The sequence below is a fragment of the Peromyscus eremicus genome, chromosome 19 (assembly GCF_949786415.1).
Source record: "Peromyscus eremicus chromosome 19, PerEre_H2_v1, whole genome shotgun sequence".
Classification (NCBI taxonomy): domain Eukaryota; kingdom Metazoa; phylum Chordata; class Mammalia; order Rodentia; family Cricetidae; genus Peromyscus; species Peromyscus eremicus.
In genome coordinates, this window is record NC_081435.1 from 21,933,773 (window position 1) to 21,953,161 (window position 19,389).

The following is a 19,389-nucleotide window of genomic DNA, read 5'->3' on the forward strand; positions in this document are numbered from 1 at the left end:
CTTTCTAATGATATTATGTACACATACGTACTTATACATTTTCATGTTTATACATGCCAGCAAATTTTATACATCAAATTCAGAGAAATATTTAACTTTCTCAGAAGCCTTATCCAGGATCTAGGAGACCAGAGTGGCCTTTAAGGACGGACACACACACACACACACACACACACACACACACACACACACGGAATTATCAAGAACATGTTCAATTTGAAAGAGGAAATTGTTAAAGCGATTGCTCAACCCGGGACAGAGCCCAGCACTGGCAATATTAGGATTTAGTGCAAGGGAGACTCTTGGAGAGACTGAATCACACTGTACAGCAAAGAAGCCACCGGCAGCCACCTGACTCTCGTAACAGTCACTGCTCTTAAGATCTTGTGCATAAAATAGAACTAAACGGTGGAGAAATGCCACAATAGTCTAGTAGCTTCACGATTTTCTTGTGAGTCCTGACAAGTGTTGTCAACTACGAAAAAAGGTCACTTAGAAATGAAAAATTGCAGAATTTCTTACAACTCGTCTTTCCCAGTTCAGAATAAAGACACAGGTTCTTGATATTAGACCAGTAGATTAAGAGCCACTGTCTCCCTCGAAATGGTTATAGAACTATGGTATCACAAGGTAGATAGCGATGGTGGGAAAAGAGATTATTAGATATTGACTTCATATGATGACACATTGGTGACTAATGCAGTTAACTGAGTAAGTCAGGGGCCCATGGGAAAGAAAGAGTGCACTCCATCATTACAACTGTAATATAGTTTAATAAACTGACTATCTACAAAGGATGCAAGGAAAGAAATTAATAATAACCATTTAAATTATCATTTAAATTGTTCCACCTTTGAAAATAAAGGGAAGTTCATTAATAAATTACTCCAGACCAATGTGTCTGGCACAGCCAAATTGTAACTGTTGGGATTATATAGTACACTAATGAGAAATAATATGAAGCTGTTAGCCACCTTAAGATAAAAAAAAATAAAAAAGACAAAATGATGGAATAGTTACAGAGCCTGTCAGAGCAAGATGGAAAGGCTCAATGAATAATTTGTGCCTCAGTAGAAGGAAGTATCCAGTCTACAGCTGGCCATCGGAAAGAATGAGTGAATAAAGATTCTTCCTTTATTCTCATTCTTCTATTTGATCTCTTGCTAATATCTCACTTTGGCCACACTCAACCAGAAGTGGAGGGTCAAGAGACTCTATGAGTGAAAACCTGTGGGTCATCTTTCCAGGGTATAAAGCAGAATAGGGAAGAGCAGAGAGAATTTACACAGAGGCAAAATGCAAGCTATACAACATAACTGTGTGTGTGCAAAGTATCTATGTTCATCTATAATTCTTAAACCACCTTTTCCCTGTTAGTGTGACCTCTTATATAGTGTGAAAATAATAGTTAAGTAAAGCAAGGGCTTCTTATTTTCCCTGCCAGCTGAAAGTAAAACTATATGGAGAAATGATTACAAGTATTAAGTTTCATGGATGTATCTACATGGTCTAAGTCAAAACACCTTCTAACATTTCTCAGTCATGGGTTGATTATGCACTTTATCAGCAGTCTCAGTGTAAAATAAAATGAAAGGACTTTTGTCACATTGGTCATAGAAAATCTTCTCATTTCACTTTCTTGTCTTTCATGTCCCAAGAGGTCTAAGGGGACTTTGTGGATTCAATTGCTCAAGGCAAGAGCAAAGCTGTCTGAACGTAATGTATAATACAAAAATGGACAATTATCACAGTTATCACAATCCACACAGCCCATAGCATATTGCCTAGTTACTATGCCAAAATGTGACCAATCAAAGAAAAGTATGAACAAAGAAACAAGGGAGTTGGAGCAAATGACTTAGCAATTGAGAGCACTCATGTACTGCTCTTACAGAGGACTTGGGTTCAATTCCCAACATACACATCCCAACAGCTCACAGAGGTCAGTAACATCAGTTCCGGGAGATCCAACATCCTCTTCTGACTTCTGTGGAACAAGGAATGTGTATGGTACACATACATACATGCAGGCAAAACACTTGCCCACATAAAAATAAAAATTAAGAAATTTTAAAGAGTCAATGCTCACTTCAGAAAACGTACTTTCATTTGTGCAAGGGCCAGAGATTATGCAGCCAGCAACTGAGAGGATCAAGAAATACACCTTACGTCCAGGACACAAAGGGAACCATTCTTCTAGGAAAGATCCACTGTTACACATCACAAAATGGCACCAAACTAAGGTTGGCATCTGTCATCAACTTTTCTTACTACAAAGAAGAGTATCTCCCTCCATCTCGTCAATAAAAATCTGTCTACTATCACTCCCATTTTTTAAGTTCACAATTTTTATAATTTAATATGGTTAAAAATAAAGCAGACTTTCCATAGAAATTTGGCTCCACTTCCCAAACCTAAACAGAGTTTTCTGTAAAAACTGGATTACTTAAAATATATTGGACAAACTATGTATGGTGACATTTAGGGCAAGGAGCTCAGCAGCTTGAAGCCAGCCTGGGCAAGACCCACTTGAAAAAAAAAAAAAAAAAAAAAAAGAAGGAAAAGAGAGATTTGTAAAAGAGAAAGATGAGAGAAAAGAAAAATGAACTTCAGGACAAATTGAAGAAGTGGAGTAAAGAAATGAATTTAGAAAGAGGGAGAAAACCAGTTCACTTCTGTCATCCTTAAGAGGCTGTGGCAGGAGGATTGCCACAAGCTCGAGGCCAGTCTGGGCTAAAGAGTGAGACACCATGCCAAATACATCTTTTTGAAAAGGCAGAAGAGGAAGAATGAGCAAACAACGCAAAGAATGGGAACCTATTATTAGCATATGAAATAAAAAAATACTAAGGAAACAAGTGAATAATTTTCTAGTGAGAATAGGAGAAAGGATGGTTATGCCATGGATCATCTTCTGGCCTGCCCCAAGGGTGAGAATATTGCTAAACTCCCTGAGTAGTCACAGAGCCTTACCAATGACCTCACTCCCATTTCCTACCAAATGAAAGATGCCCCAGTCTTAATCCAACCTAGGATTTCCCAAACTGCATATGAAGATACTGTTCAGATCGTCAGCATTTAAATACATGGAAAAGGATTTAAAAAAAAACAAAAAAAAAACAAAAACAAAAAACAGGAAGCCCTTCAGCCCGCAGGAATTTCCACCAAGATGCCCTGGCCTGATGTTGCCCCAGGTAGGCCTATGGAGACTCCAAGAAGGTGGCAGCAAAGAGCTACCAACTCAAATCTGTGTCGAAGCTCCTTTAGTAGGGAACATTCCCGTGATGGTTATGGTGATAGCTACAGGTCTAAGAAAACTCAGCTTCCTCCAATGCATGAGTAAGCTGTAGAACCTGCTGCAGTCTGCGCTGTGCCTCGGTGGTTTGAAACCTGAGTTATTCCCTTTGTCTCATTGTCTTTTCCCCCCATTCTGAAGAGTGATTGCTCTGTGCCCTCTCCCTGTACCTGCTCTCATGTCCTCATCCCTTGATTCCATTCTTACCTGAGTTTGGGGCGGGGGTGGGGCGGTGGGGGGGGTGGTGCTGTTTGTTTGTTTGTTTGTTTGTTTGTTTGTTTGTTTGTTTTGTGTTTTGTTTCACCTTCTTGTTTTCATGTTTTGTTTTGAGTTTTAGCTTCGGCATTGTTATATTAACCTCGCATACTTCAGAGCAGAGTAGATGAATACTGAACAAACCAATGTTACAAAACATGCCCTGGTTTAAGGATCTCATAAGACAGAGAGACAGAGAGAGAGAGAGAGTTGGAAAACAAAATATGATGTAATTAAACACCATAAAATAAAAGCCCAAATAAACATAGCTTCAAAGGTAGTGGGGTGATACACAGGTAGGAGAAATGTAAAATGGGGTGAGCATTGTACAATTCAAGCCAATACCTAAGAAGCTGAGATTGTGGTAGGAGTCCTGAAAATCAGGGAGGGGGGAGGGAGAGAAGAGTTGCACAGGCTGATCTGTGTCCTTGAGTGTATGTGACAGCTCTCTTGTTCCCCCCACCCCAGAATATACATGACACATCACCACAACTCTCCTAAAACCTCTTCCTTCTCCTCCCTTCACATTGGAATTCCACACTATCGGTTTAGTATAACCAATGAAATGATAAGGTTCCGTGTATGAGAGACAAAAATGCAAAAATCCTAAAAGTGCTCCATCTCACTGGATTCAGGACTTAGTTCTTTTGAACGCCGGTCTGTGTTAGCACGACCAAAAGTTGTTTTCCTGAGGAAGCCTGGCGTCGCATATCTGTGATCAGAATCCCATAAGAAGATTTGGAAGAGGCAAGATCAGGAAATGTTCAGAGTCTATTACCTTAGAATACTGTTTGAGGGAAGCCTGGGAAAATGAAGGGAGGGAGGCTAGAAAGAGCTTGGAGCCGACACAGGGGTGATGGGTGAAAATCTCAAAGCAACTGTGAGTCTTCCAAAAAGTAACTGTGTGTCTACCAAAAAGGTTGGGGGGTGGGGGGAGTCAATATAGTTGAAATGACATAAGATGTCACATAATTATCAGAAAGGAAACTGGATACCAAGGGACAAAAATGTAGGTGATGTGCTTAGCAAGGAGGTAACTTCTAAAATCACTGAAGGGGGCTCCACGCCTTCCTCAGATCTACCTAGACCTACGTAGACCGTAGACACATGTTTTAAAGGAGAAACAAAGGATGGCAGGTAGGCTAGGTGCACCCTTGGGGGAATGCAAGCCAAGCCTTATCGGGAAAAACAGGTTGCTGTCTGACATTCTTGCCCCCATCAGCAACTACTCCTGGGCCCTGCAGCAAGGGAATCTGCCTAAAAGTTTCCCAGCAGAAAAGCAGTATAACTGAAGTGACCTGAAAGACCACACCATTACCAGTCAAGACGTTGGTTCCCTACAGGGCAAGGGAAAGGAGCTGGGATGGTAAAATCGGCCACCATTTCCTTTCCCTCGTCCCTTGGAACTATACCAATTCAGTGACCAAATTGCGATCTTCTGCCTATGCAATGTCTAGCTGCTGATCAGAATCACGTCTGATGTCACACCAGATGAATCAGGCTTTGGCATCTTCCCACATCACTTCGAGAAGTAGCGATGGGAAGGGTGGGGGGAGGGGAGGGTGCCGCGTTCCAGGCAAGTTATTATAATAGCTTAAGTTTAAAACTTGCAGGGGTCCAGTAAAGTACGTCTTTAAAGTCATCAGCGAAGCGGATGCTTTCTCACACCCTCCTGCTGCTGCTGCAGTCTTTTATCCCTAGTACCAACGCTAACGCCAGAGAGCTGGGTCCAGCTGTTGAAGACGTTCTGGGAAAAGTTCACCCTGGCGCCAATCTATGCTTTCCCCGCATCATTTACCAATCCCTGTGCTCCTTCCCTGGCTCAGCGTGGTCTGTGACATTTGCAGGGACTCACGTGGAGCGCCCAACCTCATCGTTCTGAGCGATGACTCCTAGGAACTTCCCAAGGACCAGATTGATACAGGCTCTGACACGCAAGTGAGGGGGGAGTGAGCTGAGTGTTAGGAGGGCCTGGGGCAGCCGGCTGAGCTCCAGCAAAGTAGGGGTTCATCTCAACAGCTGGGTCGATTTCAGTCTTCACTCCCCGCTCCCGGTACTGGCGCTGCTCCAATCAGAAGGCTGCTAGACATCCTCTCAAGCGCTCTCCCTGATTCACTTGGCTGCTTTGTACTGCCTTGTGCTCCCTTTCCTGGAGCTACAAGGGTTTGAAGTACAAATCCGAACCCGCCGTCTAGATCCTTTCTCCATCCCTGCTATTGGTGCTGGGACACATGCCTAAGGCGATCCAAAGTTTCCCAAGCTGGTTGCCGGAGCGGGGTGGGCAGGGAGCCTGAGCTGCCGCAGATCAGCTAGGTCAGAAGCTATGCCTACTCCAGGAGGTGAGCATGCTGGACAGGTCCCCAGCGAGCTTATAGCTGCAGACCAGCCCTCACTGTGTGTCTTATGAGACCCCACTACTCCTCGTGGAGCATCTCCACTCCACAAAGGCCTAGATAATGGAGTTACAAAGGTAGCTGGGTGCTTGGCTTTATGCTTTTAGAAAATCATTACACTTTTAGAATTGGATAAAGGAGTCCCCAGTCCATGAAGTACCTCCCCCCCACCACCACCACTTTTCTTTATCAAGCATACGTGCTCGTCCTGAAGTTTTTGAAGATGAGACTCATTGGACATGTCCTCATATATTTCAATCTTTCATCGTTCCTGTTCCCACTGTTTTGGCTACAGTTCCTCCCGATGCCAGTCTAATGCCTCCCCGTAAAAGTTATCTTAGCCCAAGGCTGCACTCACTCTCCAAAACGTATCATGCATTGAACACCGAGTTCCTCGGTAGCCATGAAGAGGGAAAGCACCAGGTTGAACTCTACAAAGGAAATGTTCAGGGTGTGCAGGATGGCAAAGCATCAGTAACAATCCCTTAGAACGGCTGTGGGTGGCAGAAGGTGTTTTTCCCTTCTGTAGAAAGGATCAGTCACAGAAACTGCCCAGCAGGAGAAAGATGTCAAAATGATGTTAGGGTATCCATCTCTAATAGCACATAACAAGCATGTAACAAGTGTTCAGGGCAAAGCTTAAAAAAAAAAAATGAGAAAGGTGAGGGAAATTCCTGATGATTTTGCTACTGTTAAAATTCCATAGATTTTGGCTAGCCCTATTTCTTTTCTTTTACATCATCAATTTAGAATTCTATAAAGAAAGAATGACATCAAAGAAAATCATTGGCCTAGAAGAAAAGAGCCCGTAGGCGTTTAGGTGTTATATATATGGAGCCAGAAAGCACTGGAGCATCAGGGAGACTCCAACTTCAGGCAACAGCATGGGTGAATATGGACCTTGTGTGGACTGGGAAGGGGAGGTGAGGGCTGGTGCCTGAGCACAGTCCTCGCATGACTAGAGGCTGTCCATGCTTGGAGGGGAAAGTTCCATGAGAAGCAGGTGGCACTGGGCTTCAGTGAACATTTTCTTACTGTGTATCTTTTCAGTTCTTCTCAGGAACCTCTTCATCTTGCAAGTTGTACGGTTGGTGCTAACTTACAACTTTTCTAACTGTAACTTCAAGGAGATTTCAAAAATATATTCTGAAGCAATTTTTCCTGACCTGGATGAATATTTGAATGGGGTAAGTGAGGAGATTTTTTTTGAAGTATATATATTCTCATGAAAAAAAAAAAGTCACATAAGCCACAATTCAACTTTCAAGGAAAGGAAAATAATTTGGAAAAACTATCCCAAAACTTTCTTAGAAGTGGCACTTGAAATACCTTAGCATATAAAATGTGTATCCTCATGGCTTTTATGGAGCGAGCAGAAGCTGGTAATGGTTATGGATATTGGTTTGCTCCTTGTTACAAAGGGGGAATCCTTGTAAGATAAGAACTCAGGGGTGAAGGCAGCTAAGAAGTGGAGCTGTGTTTTATAGCTTTCTAGTGTTCTAGATATTTCAGGATACGGTTATGAGATGTGGCACAGTTTAACTTTTTAAAATATGTAGTAGTAGCTGTTTCTCTGATAATCCTCATCCTTAGACAGTGTGAGTGAGTGCCAAGTATGAAAGGCTATAAAGCAGTTTGTAGACATTGGAAGAATGGTCCTTGGCTGGAAGTGGCTAGTAAGCGCTAGGTGCAGGTATGCATGCTTGGGTGGGGCTAGGGCTCCCTCTGAAAGCTAGCAAAAGCAGAAAACTAAATGTTTCACCACCTTGTCCATCACATAGGGTCAAGTCACTGGGTCGAAACTACTTTTAGAGATCTCTGGAAGCCTGGAAGGAAGCAAAGGGCCAGGGAACGATTTTTCTCTCCAACTTAGATCTTTATCCTAATTTGCTTTCTTCCAGAGCACATTCGACCAAATCGAGGTCTGTGACGACTTGGTGAGTAGAGTGGTCAGCAGTGCTGGCTTTCCCAGGGGGTGGCGGGCATCCGGGAAGGGAGTCGGGGAAGAGCGCCAGGCGGTAGCTGAGCTCCAGGACAGGCTGGCTGCTGAGCCGATAGGAGACATCTGGGCTGCCAGAGCGAGGCTGCAGTCCGTCTAGGACGCCACTTCTCCATTTAAAAGGAGAAAGCAGTAGGAACCCGCTTCAGCCCCGGGGGAAAAAGGGCCAATGGGAAACCCGGAGAAACGAAGTCGAAACACCTCCCGGGGTCCCGGGGCATCTACTGTCAGCGCTGACTCTTGACAACTACTTGGGAGGCTGGGCGGAGCCAGCAGTGGTGGAAGCCCTTCCAGTAGGCGCTTTCGGCCACCCTTGCCAGGCCCCTCCCTCCTGGGGGTTGATTCCATTTCCCTCTCTCAACCCAGGCTCTGGATTCTGATCCCTGACTCCTTCCTCTGTCTTCCGTTCCTCTCCCCATCCCCCTCCCTGCCCCCCTTCCATTCAGTTTTTAATTTCTGGCGTTTTCTTTGCTCCCTGAACTCGGCCGCTTGTGAGCAGACAGATTGTCTCATGAAAATCGAGTACCATACTCTCAATCCCATCCCTGGCTGCCCGTCACTCCCCCAGAAAATATTCGCCTTGAAAACGAAAGAAGCCCTCATTAGCCAATGCCCAGGCTACTCTGAAACTCAGGTAAGCTCAAAGCATCAAATTCTAGCTTTGCAATGAGTGGGAAGAAGGGAGACATGAATTAACTTGGGGCTTTAAGGGCAGTGATTTTTTTTTTTTTTTAAATTCTGATTTTATCTTTTCGGGAGCAAATGAGCCAGGTGATCGGTCCGTCGAGCTTACCTTGACCACCGAGACACCCAAACACAGTCTACTATTAGAGTTACAATACTATTATATTTAGAGTTCTATTATTTTGTTGTTCTTCGGTTTGAATTTTGGTTCTGAATCCAAGTCGGTGTTTCAAGGTGTGATCAGTGATCCCCTCTCCTATGTTAGCAGCTTGTCCTCCTGGCTCCTTAAGTATGACAGTTCAAAAACCCAATTCCAGGGCTCACAATCCACACCTCCAAAATTCCTGGGTTTGGTACCCCTTAAAGGGTTGCTGTTCATTCTGTGCCTAGACAGTTGCTTTGTAGCGATGTGCTTTTCCTTAATATTTACATTCCTCCCCACCCTAGTCCACTTGGCTCACTTCGCTGCTTGTGTGGATGGAATTGCAATCTCTTTTCATAGATTATATGTGTATGCAGTTAGATATAGATGTGAATGAGAGGAGAATTAAGAGTAGGAGCAACAGAGACAGCCTGCCCGACTTTGAGCTGCAGAGATTTGGATAAAGTATTTAGCCTGGGGTGCTTTGGTAAAGTAAGTATGATACTATTGCATCCTATGCAGGGCTATTATGGGAACTAAATGAGTCAGCACATGTGAAAGAAAGCATTTAGAACAGTGCCTGGCACATAATAATAGTTCCTCAACATTTACTTCACTTGGCAAGTAGAATATTTGTTTTCACGATATATGTGTGTATGCATGCATATATGTATATGTACATATACATGTAAACTTGTTAACATAGTGGACTTTGTCTGTAACTTGAATGTAAATGTAAATAAGACTGTCATGTTTTAATCAGGCTGGAAGTGGAAGCCACCTAGGTTGAGCTTGCATGAGAAAAACAGTACTAGACAGCCATATGAGAAACATGTTCAGCTCTCTGCCTTCTTTTCATTGAGACCCCAATAAATCTGCAGATAGACACAATATAATTTATTAATAGATCCAGATCCCAGACTTGATTAACTCTGTAGACTTTGTGTGAAAAGGGGAGAATCTGGAGGAATTTATCCCAGCATCTTCCCAGCCCAGAGGTGAAGCCAGAGAAGACTGTAAGATTACTATTTAATAACCCAGGAAATTCTATCCCTGGGTGCTCAGTCTGTCATGGCTCTAGGGCAATACATTTGGAGAACTATCCCAGAATCCTCTTCAGAGTGGGCCTTTAGGTATAGTGAGGTGGATGTGTGAGTAAGAAAACTTTTGGTTTTGAAGAACAGACTGAGTTTGTTGAATTATGCCTACCAAGACACAAACGACAGCTTGTGCCCTCTGGGAGCTTATCTTGTCAAAGAGATCATGAAACTGCAATTTTATTCATTCATTTAATTATGCAATAAATGTCTAATGTGTCTTATGTATAAAACTCTGTACTCAGTGTTTTGGGGAATACCCATGATGCAATAGCAGTGAGAGCCAAGTGAAATGACACCTACTTTGAAGTCCAGAAGAGTTTCAGAAAGAACTGTCTGAGCCATGGGCAGAGGCTTTACGGAGGAGGTGTTGAGAGGCAGGACATTCTTTTGGAGAGGCACATGCAATCATACAGTGAACAAGTATTTGGGGAATTTCTTGGGAAAGGGATATAAATAGTAACATAAGCTGTCACTTGCCAGTGGTTAAAGATAGCAAAAACTAATGTTGAGCATTTTCTCCTATTCCACAGAGAAACAATCCTCAGGAAATGAAGCAAGAAGTCGAAAACATCTGCATGAATCAAACCTCACAAATACAATGGCTGTGGTTTACCCTCCGTCAAACTCTATGATATTAAACTTACCTTTCATTTTATAGTATGAAAGTATATCATGTTTTAGTAGATATAATACTAAGGGTGTGACATTTAAAAGAACACTAATGTTTAGTCTTTAATTACAGAAAGGATTCTTAACTTATTTTTGGCAAATTGCTACTGTTTAGTGTAGGCGCTTTAATGGGAGATGAGCACGGCCCCTCTAACGTCAACGGAAATATCAGCACTGTTGACGACCGCCTTCTGAAGAGGGTGTCTCATCTGTACCTGCAGACACCTCACTCTAGGGCAAACCTAAAAGTGTAGTAGGGAAGGGAATTGAAAGTGGAAAAAAAGGTTGGAACCAATGATAGCATCTAAACTCTGTTTAACAGCAAGAATTTTCTATCTGTAATGATTCTTCTAACATTCTTATATTTGACTAAGAAGAAAATGGCAGCAGAGGAAATTGTACAAGCAGTTAGTGCCACAATGAAGCAGTCTGAAAGAAGCTTGTGGAATGTATGGCTGTGAATGCACTGTAAATCCAGCTTTAAAAGTGACCTAACAGACAACAGATCCTGAAGTGCCTCTGTGCAGCTACCAGACATATATTTAAGGTTGTATGTAATGTATTTCTAATTTATTTTATGAGGACTTTTGAAAATACACATGCTGCTTTGTAACAGATGTATTTCTTAATAAAATAATTCTTGCGTTACTTTCTCATGAATGGTGTTTTTAGTTTGGTTAAGCAATTTTTACACATACGTTTCTGGGTGACTCACTGCTGTTAACATCTTTACCTCTGCTTGTGCCAACATCCCATTGGCCACACTTCCTTTTGTATGCTACTGACCCTCCCTGCAGAAGAAAAAGTCTTCATAGATAGTTGGCTGTAAATATTGAGACATACAATTAGAGTGCATCATTTTCTCATATCTTTTCACACTAGTCACTCCACACCATTATGGAACATTCCTTGCCTCGGTATAGATAAAACAGGCAAAAGTGAACAGTAGATGTTAATTCTTTATGGTGCACCTGTTGGAAAGCACCCTCTCCTTTACCCTCAGATCTTCTTTCTGAGCACAGGTCGGAAAGGCAACCCTGGATGCAGAGCTCAGGCCAAATAACAGTATATGGAAGCAGCTTCTCCCCCCCCCCCATGAGTAGAGATGTCCACCTGAAAACTGATTCGAGTGCTGAAGCTAAGCCATCAAAGAAAAGAAAAATCAAATGTCCCCACACCTGTCTTATTCACCAAAAAGGAGCTAACAATAAGCATCTAGTAACTATTTAAAAAGTGCCTACTGTGAGCCAAGGTTTCTGGGTTGAGGTTTGGGCTGAATACTTAGATACAAAAGTAAGTAAGGAGCCGGGCGGTGGTGGCTCACGCCTTTAATCCCAGCACTTGGGAGGCAGAGGCAGGCGAATCTCTGTGAGTTCGAGGCCAGCCTGGGCTACCAAGTGAGTTCCAGGAAAGGCGGCGCAAAGCTACACAGAGAAACCCTGTCTCGAAAAACCAAAAAAAAAAAAAAAAAAAAAAAAAAAGTAAGTAAGATGGTGCCCTTATGTAGAAAGGCTCAGAGGGGAGCTGAATAAACAGTTATCAATAGTCTGTAACAAACTGACCAGTGTTGACCGGTTAATTTTCTTTTGCATGGAGTTAAATCAGGACAGGCACACTTCCAAGAGTCTTCCTCGTAATTTCCTACCGAGAGCTTTAGGTGTCATCTGAAGAAAAACTCCAATGGGTCTAGAAAAGGACAGCATTCAATGAATTTCTGAATAAAAGTTGTGGAGGGAGGGCTGATATTTTAAATATGTTAGCTCTGCCTTAATACAAGTACACTCTACCTTTTATTAAACTGTAAGGAAAAGGTAGCATTTTTTTTCTTAGAACTTTAGACCCAGTTACCCAACATGTAGAGAAGAATATCCTCTCTAAATATTATGAAAAGCAGCTCTGAGCATTATGCCAGAAAATATCAAACTGTTCTGGGGTTTCCAGTGTACTCTCTTTTCCAATAATCAATTTTTGTGTGTTAGTTATAGTTTTAGGAATATAGTCTGAGGGGCCATGGTCCAATAAGTGAAGGCCAGTCATGGCCATTTGAGTTTGATCCCCAGAGCACACATAAAGATGGAAAGAGAATCAACTCTACAATGTTGTCTTCTTACCTCCACATATATTCCATGGAGTACACATACATGCATGTATACACACACACACACACACACACACACACACACACACACACACACTATTCATACAGAGTCAATAATAATTGAGAACTATCATCTGCAGGCTGGAAGTGTAGCTCAAGTGAGAAAGCACAGGCCTGCCAAGCTCAAGACCTTGAAGTCAATCTGTAGCAGCACCTCCCCCACCCAGCCCAGTAATAGAAATAGCAAACAAGAATATCATCTGGCTGACATTGCCATTTTTAAATATAGCTGCACTTTTTAAAACCCATTATCGGGCTGGAGAGATGGCTCAGAGGTTAAGAGCACCAGCCGCTCTTCCAGAGGTCCTGAGTTCAGTTCCCAGCACCCACATGGTGGCTCACAACCATCTGTAATGAGATCTGGCACCCTCTTCTATATACATAATAAATAAATAAATCTTAAAACCCATTATCTGCAGAGGACCAACTGGTCAAGTTTCACTAATTATTGTTATGAAAATGTGTTTAGGTGTAAACATGAAAGTAATAGTTTGTACTTGAGGATAAAAATCTAATTATATGTCTTAAGTCTCAGGTTCTGCATCTCTGAAGATAATGCTTCCAGAAGTTTCTGTTTATAGGAGTTAAACTACATAAGAAATACAGAACCCTTGGAAAATGCTAAGAAAAAATTCTTTAAATGTCATTATTCAAACGCTTCTTTGATAACAAAGGTGAGAAATAGAGAGTGGAACCGAGAGGGAGACGGGAACTGGCAAGCCTCTGCCTTTAGGCTTTTGGTCTATTACTGCTTTTGATGGAACGGAGGCTAGGAGTTTTAAGTGTCCAGCTGTTGGTAGCTTGGCGGTTTTGATTTCTACCAAGTTGGTGGAGTTCATAGGACAGAGTACCAAAAGAGGAGGAAACCTGGAGAACTTTGGAAGCTAACTCTTGTTGAGGACAGCACTAAAAGGCATATGCCTTGAGAAAATTACACAAGAGAGGGGAAGAAACAACCAAACAATTAGAGGAAACAGTGCCCATTGCTCACTCCAAGAAAGGAAAATGGCCTGTCCTCACCAGGCAGACTGGAAAATTTTGTAACCTATTAGGCTATGAGTAGGGTGTTGAACTGGTTAGTCTGAGGTCAACTTTACATAAACTAGAGTCATCTAAGAGGAGGGAGCCTCAGTTGAGGAAATGCCTCCATAAGATCCAGCTGTATCCCTAAGTTGTGAGCACGGGAAAATTGTCCCCATTACTCATATGTCATATGGCAGCATGGGTGGCAGAGAGATGCCCTCTGTCCCCACACCCATCAACACTAAGGCAGGTGGAAGAGCTGGACCTGAGGTCAAAAGGGCAGGAGAGCTGCCCCTGTTCGTCACCAGCTGTAGCAATTGGGAGAGTTGGCCCTGCACTTTGCCTGGGTAGCACAATAGAGCCAACTCCATTGACATAGGTGTGGGCAAGCCAGTCCCAATATTGTGAGCATGGAAGAGCTGTCCCCATTACTCACCTGTCGTGTGACAGCATGGGTGGGAGAGAGATGTCCTTCCTCCCCCTATCAACTCGAGGCAGGTGCGAGAGCTGGCCCTGGCCCTCATCTGCTGCAGAACCCAGAAGAATGGCCCCTACACCATGCCTAAGCAACACAGTAGAGCTGGCTCTGAAGGTGTAGGTGTGGGAGAGCCCACCCTGAGGACATGAAAGCAGGAGAACTGGCCCTGCCCCTTGCTCATCACTGCAAAGGGTGAATTCACCAAGGTAATGCAGGAGAGTCTCACCCTGGTGGTGAGGACAAGGGAGAGCTGGTGGGCTGACCAACCCTGCAACTACCCAGGCCCAGAACCAGGGTTATGGGTTGGCGCATCCCAATATCCACCTCATCTATGATCTGCTGGAGCACATGAAGGGACCAATCCTGCAGACCTAAAGCTGCAGAATTTCCACAACACAAGGCAACAGCAAGATATCCAAGAGGAGTCCCAGTGAGGGCCCAGCATCGATAGTGTAGCAGAAACCAGAAGCCTTGAACCAGACCAATGACTCTTTGCAATGAACACTTGCAAGTAAAGATATGTGGACAAAAGGGTTTACTGTGTGACTCACTGTGTCACACTACAGCTTCCATGATGAGATCCCCCTTTTTTTCTTTTCTTTTTTCTCTTAAATTTTATTGGGGGGGGGTGCTGCAAGGGCAGAGGGTAGATACTTAGTGATGGGAAATAAATGGGATCAAGATGCATGATGTGAAAGACACAAAGAATAAATAAAAAGAAAGTTTTAAAATAAAATCCAGCTGTAGGGCATTTTCTTAATTAGTGATCAATTTGGGAAGGTCCAATCCGGTGGTCCTGGCTCCTATAAACAAGCAGGCTGAGCAAGCCACAAGAGGCAAGTCAATGAGCATCATGGCCTCTCTATCGGCTTCTGCCTTCAGGTTCCTGCCCTTTGTGAGTTCCTGTCCTGACTTCCTTGAGTGATGAACAGTGACACAGAAGCCAAATAAACCATTTCTTCCCCAACTTGCTTTTTGGTCATGGTGTTTCATCACAGCAACAGAAACCCTAACTAAGACATCTTACCTTTGTATGGCAGTATAATTAGCCCAAGCTTCAATAATCTTACCTAATGAATATAAAAATAGAATTTAAAAGAACCTGTTCCTAAGAAACTTAGCTGTATTCCACAACAAACACCAGGATGCTTATGAAGTAAATAATGGCTCACACACATGTGAATGTACCCACACAAAGACACACATACATAATTAAAAACAAATCTTTAAAGACTAAAAGAAAAAGAAAACAAAGGGAAAGAAAGGAAGATGAAAAGGTATGGAAGGATCTTGAGAACAGAAAAGCAGTAAGAACTATCGTGTCCTGTGGTGGCACACCCTTTATCTGGAGGTTGAAGCAGACAAATCTTTATGTGTTCACACAGTGAGTTCCAGGCAGCCAGGGATATAGATTAAGACCTTATCTCAAAAATAAGAAGAAAATATGGTTCTTGATAGGTACAAAAGGTACTACTGACTCAGAAATAGCGTAGAAGTTAGAATTAGTAGGTATAACATTAAATTAATTACTGTAACTTTCAGAATGGTCAGGGAACAGAGACACTCCAAGCTCGGCTTCTAGATATGAAAATCACAATGTGTAAAATAAATACCCAGTGAATAGTTTTAACCAGAGGTTGGTCATTGAAATATTAGAATTAAAGATATGCTAAGAAAACTTTCCTAAATAAAACATATATGGAAAATAATTAAAAATGAAAAGACCATCAGTGAGCCATGGAACAATCAGAAGTGCCTAATGCATGTGTAGTAGGAGCCTCTCAAAGAGTCAGAAAAAGTCAGAGAAGAAAACATCAGCTCTAGTTTCTAGCATGATAAGTCTCTAATCCTGAAATTCCAAGAAGCTCTCTAGAGTACAGGAAGCAAAACCACCATAATGCTTAATGAATCAAATTACCCAAAACCAGAAAATACTAATATCGGTGACAAGAGTTATAAATGTCTTCAGAATATCCTTCTTGAAGTGTTTTTTCAAAGCTTTGATTCTACTTCTTTGATTTTTACTGCTATGGTCTGCTTTTTTCACAAGCCATCTCATGCTAGTGTGTTGTTGGTTGTTTTTGCTCTTTTGGAGGGCCTGCCACCCAGCTCCCAAATAAATCACGCATGGAGGCTTATTCTTTTTTGTTTGTTTGTTTGTTTTTCGAGACAGGGTTTCTCTGTGTAGTTTTGGTGCCTTTCCTGGAACTTGCTTTGTAGACCAGGCTGGCTTCAAACTCACAGAGATCCGCCTGCCTCTGCCTCCTGAGTGCCAGGATTAAAGGTGTGCACCACCACCGCCCAGCTTGAGGCTTATTCTTAATTATAAATGCCTGGCCTTAGCTTGGCTTGATCCTTGCCAGCTTTTCTTAACTTTAAATTAACTGGTCTGTCTTTTGCCTCTGGGCTGTTTCCTTTTCTGACCTCTGTATATCTATCTTACTTTCAGTCTTACTCCATGACTTACTGTGTAGCTGGGTGGCTGGCCCCTGTTGTCTTTCTCCTTCTCTGGCTACTTCTTTCTTCCTCCCAGATTTCTCCTTCTCTGTATATTTTCTCTACCTGCCAGCCCCACCTATCTCTCTCTCTTGTTTTGCTATTGACTGTTTAGGTCTTTATTAGACCAGTCAAGTGTTTTAGACAGGCACAGTAACACAGCTTCACAGAGTTAAACAAATGCAACATAAACAAAAGTAACACACCTTAAAATAATATTCTACAACACTAGTGTGTAGTAAATAGAAGTAAACATTGAGCAACCCTAATTACTGATTTCCACCTGTTAACATCTGTTATGTAGCACAGCTGGAATAATCCTTGTGCCTATTCTGACATTCTTTTTAAAAAAATATTTTTGGTCTTCAATTGCATTGCCTTTATTTTTAACTTAATTTTTAATTAAAATATAATTACATTATTTTCTCCTTCCCTTTCATCCTTCCAGCTCCTCCTATACTCCCCATCTCTCTCAAATTCATGGACTTGTTTCTTTTTTGTTAATATTAAATCTGATATATATATATATATATTTGTAAATGCAACTTGCTTAATTATTTAGTGTTGCTTGTAAGTATATTATTTCAAGACTGACTGCTTGGTATTGGATAGCCAAATGAGGACTCATCCCTGGGGAAGACAAATTTTCTTATTCTCCGCATTTAGTAGTTGCCTATAGTTCTTTGTCTAGGGGTAGGACCCCATGAGACTTTGCCCTTCCATGTTAACTAGTCTATTGGTGCTGTCCTTGTTCAAGTCTTGTTCAGGCTGCCATATTGTTGAGGTATTTGCTCGGTGAAATTTCCCTTTCATTTCTAGGAGATACAATCTGAAGTAGAGGCTAAGATTATTGTATCATTAATATGACCAGTACTTGTGATATTATTCTGATTTTATAGATGTAAGAAAACATATAGTGAGTAAAACACATATTGTAATACAACTAATACATCAATATCTGGCTTAGTTTCAAACCTTGCATTTTCCATTACTTAAGAGTGTAAATTTATAGTGTTCTCTATAAATTCAGTGACGAATAAATAAAGCGATTAATGCATATATTTTCTAACTAGTAGATGCTATAGTCATGTTTTCAGCAGTTTTATATCAATTCTTCATTATGAACCCTCTCTCTCTTTGATTAGTATATGCCAGTCTAGTGTTCCTAATAATCTTGTTTGCAGAAGTAACTGGGTTACAATCAATAGACATATGAAGTTCCCTTGACATGAGTCTTTTGCAGAGTGAGCATATGAACACATTTTCTTTTTAATATAAGATTTGTGGGAATCCTGAAAGGAAAAAGGATAGAGGATGGAAAATTTCCACCCTGTGTGCAAAGACATGTGCTTTAATAATTACAGCTGATAGGTATCTTAAGATTGGCATTGAGGGGAATTTGTAAATGAATAGCTTTAGGATGGAAAGAATATGAGCTTTTGAAGTATAATTGAACAAGTATGTTAATTATCCTTGAAGTATGAGTCCGTGTCTTGATTCCTCATTCTGTGAGCTAATTGGATAATTAATTTTGAATTACCTATGTGTGAGTTTACAACTACTGTTGACAGATATGAATACCAAGCAAAGTTAAGTTAAGCTTGATGTAAGGAGTAATTTTACATGGAATTATGAAAGTGTCTTGGTTCTTGTCTTCTTGAAAGCACTAAATCAAAAGATATAAACAATTTAAGCAGAAGTTTATATAGCAAAGCTAAGCAAAATAAACACTCCAATGAGACATTGGAGAGAACGACCCCAAGATGGAGAGCAGACCATTGTATTATGAATTTGAAAACAAACCAACCAAGCAAACCCAAGATCCAAGATATAGCTAAGTGGTAGAGAGCCTTTGCCTGGCATGAATTTCATCTTAGACACACACACACACACACACACACACACACACACACACACACACACCACAAATGAGAGTTGAAATAAGTGGTTTCTAAGATTCAATAACGATGATTCTTCCCAAAATTAGCTAAAAAGAAGTATTTTCTATAGTTCCCAGACTTTGGAGTGAAATTGCCAGTATAATTTTTAAAAATACACGTGCTTCTGATACAGGGTATTTGAGAGTGACAGGATCTTTCATGGTTCAGTGGTGTGTAACCCAACAACATAGGGTTCCCGACACTCCGAGTCACCCAAGATCTACTAGGCCAGTGGACTTGTGTTCCTTGTGTCGCATCAGTGAAGATTACAAATGTGGCTAGTAGTGGATTTTCATGCAAAATGGAAGTATGCAAAGTGGAAGTAAGCTTTATTGAGTGTGGTTATAGAAAAATGAGAAATTGGAGAAAAGTGAGAGAAACTCCCAAGAGTAGAGAATAGGGAATACCATTGAATTTTGGAGTTTTTGGAACTGAACTCCAAAATAGGGAATACCATTGAACTTCCTTGCCCAGAGTTTTTTAAAAATGCATTTCAATTAAAGTATAATTACATTAATTTCCCCCTTCACTTTCTCCTTCCAGCTTCTGCCAAATCCTTTTCCCAACTCCTCCCATGTCTCCCGTACTCTCAAATTGATAGTCTTTTTCTCTTAGATTATTAGAAGCATGCATAAATATATATAAATCCAATTTGCTGAGTCTGTTTTTATTGATTGTGTATATATGGTTTCAGGGAATATCACTAGAGTTTTTATAGTGCTATAACAAAGACTGAACAAAGACTGAGATAATTTCT

At 41.5% G+C, this 19,389-nt stretch overlaps 1 protein-coding gene across 1 annotated transcript in view; it reads left to right on the forward strand.

Annotated features, from left to right (window-relative positions):
• Positions 1-11,113, forward strand: part of Tslp (thymic stromal lymphopoietin) — a 201,857-nt gene extending 190,744 nt beyond the window's left edge. Inside the window, exons 2-5 of the mRNA XM_059246711.1 lie at positions 6,994-7,130; positions 7,845-7,880; positions 8,442-8,576; positions 10,399-11,113. Coding sequence (XP_059102694.1) covers positions 6,994-7,130; positions 7,845-7,880; positions 8,442-8,576; positions 10,399-10,500 — 410 coding nt within the window. The 3' untranslated portion in view covers positions 10,501-11,113. The remainder of the gene's footprint in view (positions 1-6,993; positions 7,131-7,844; positions 7,881-8,441; positions 8,577-10,398) is intronic.
• The last annotated feature ends 8,276 nt before the right edge of the window (positions 11,114-19,389 follow it).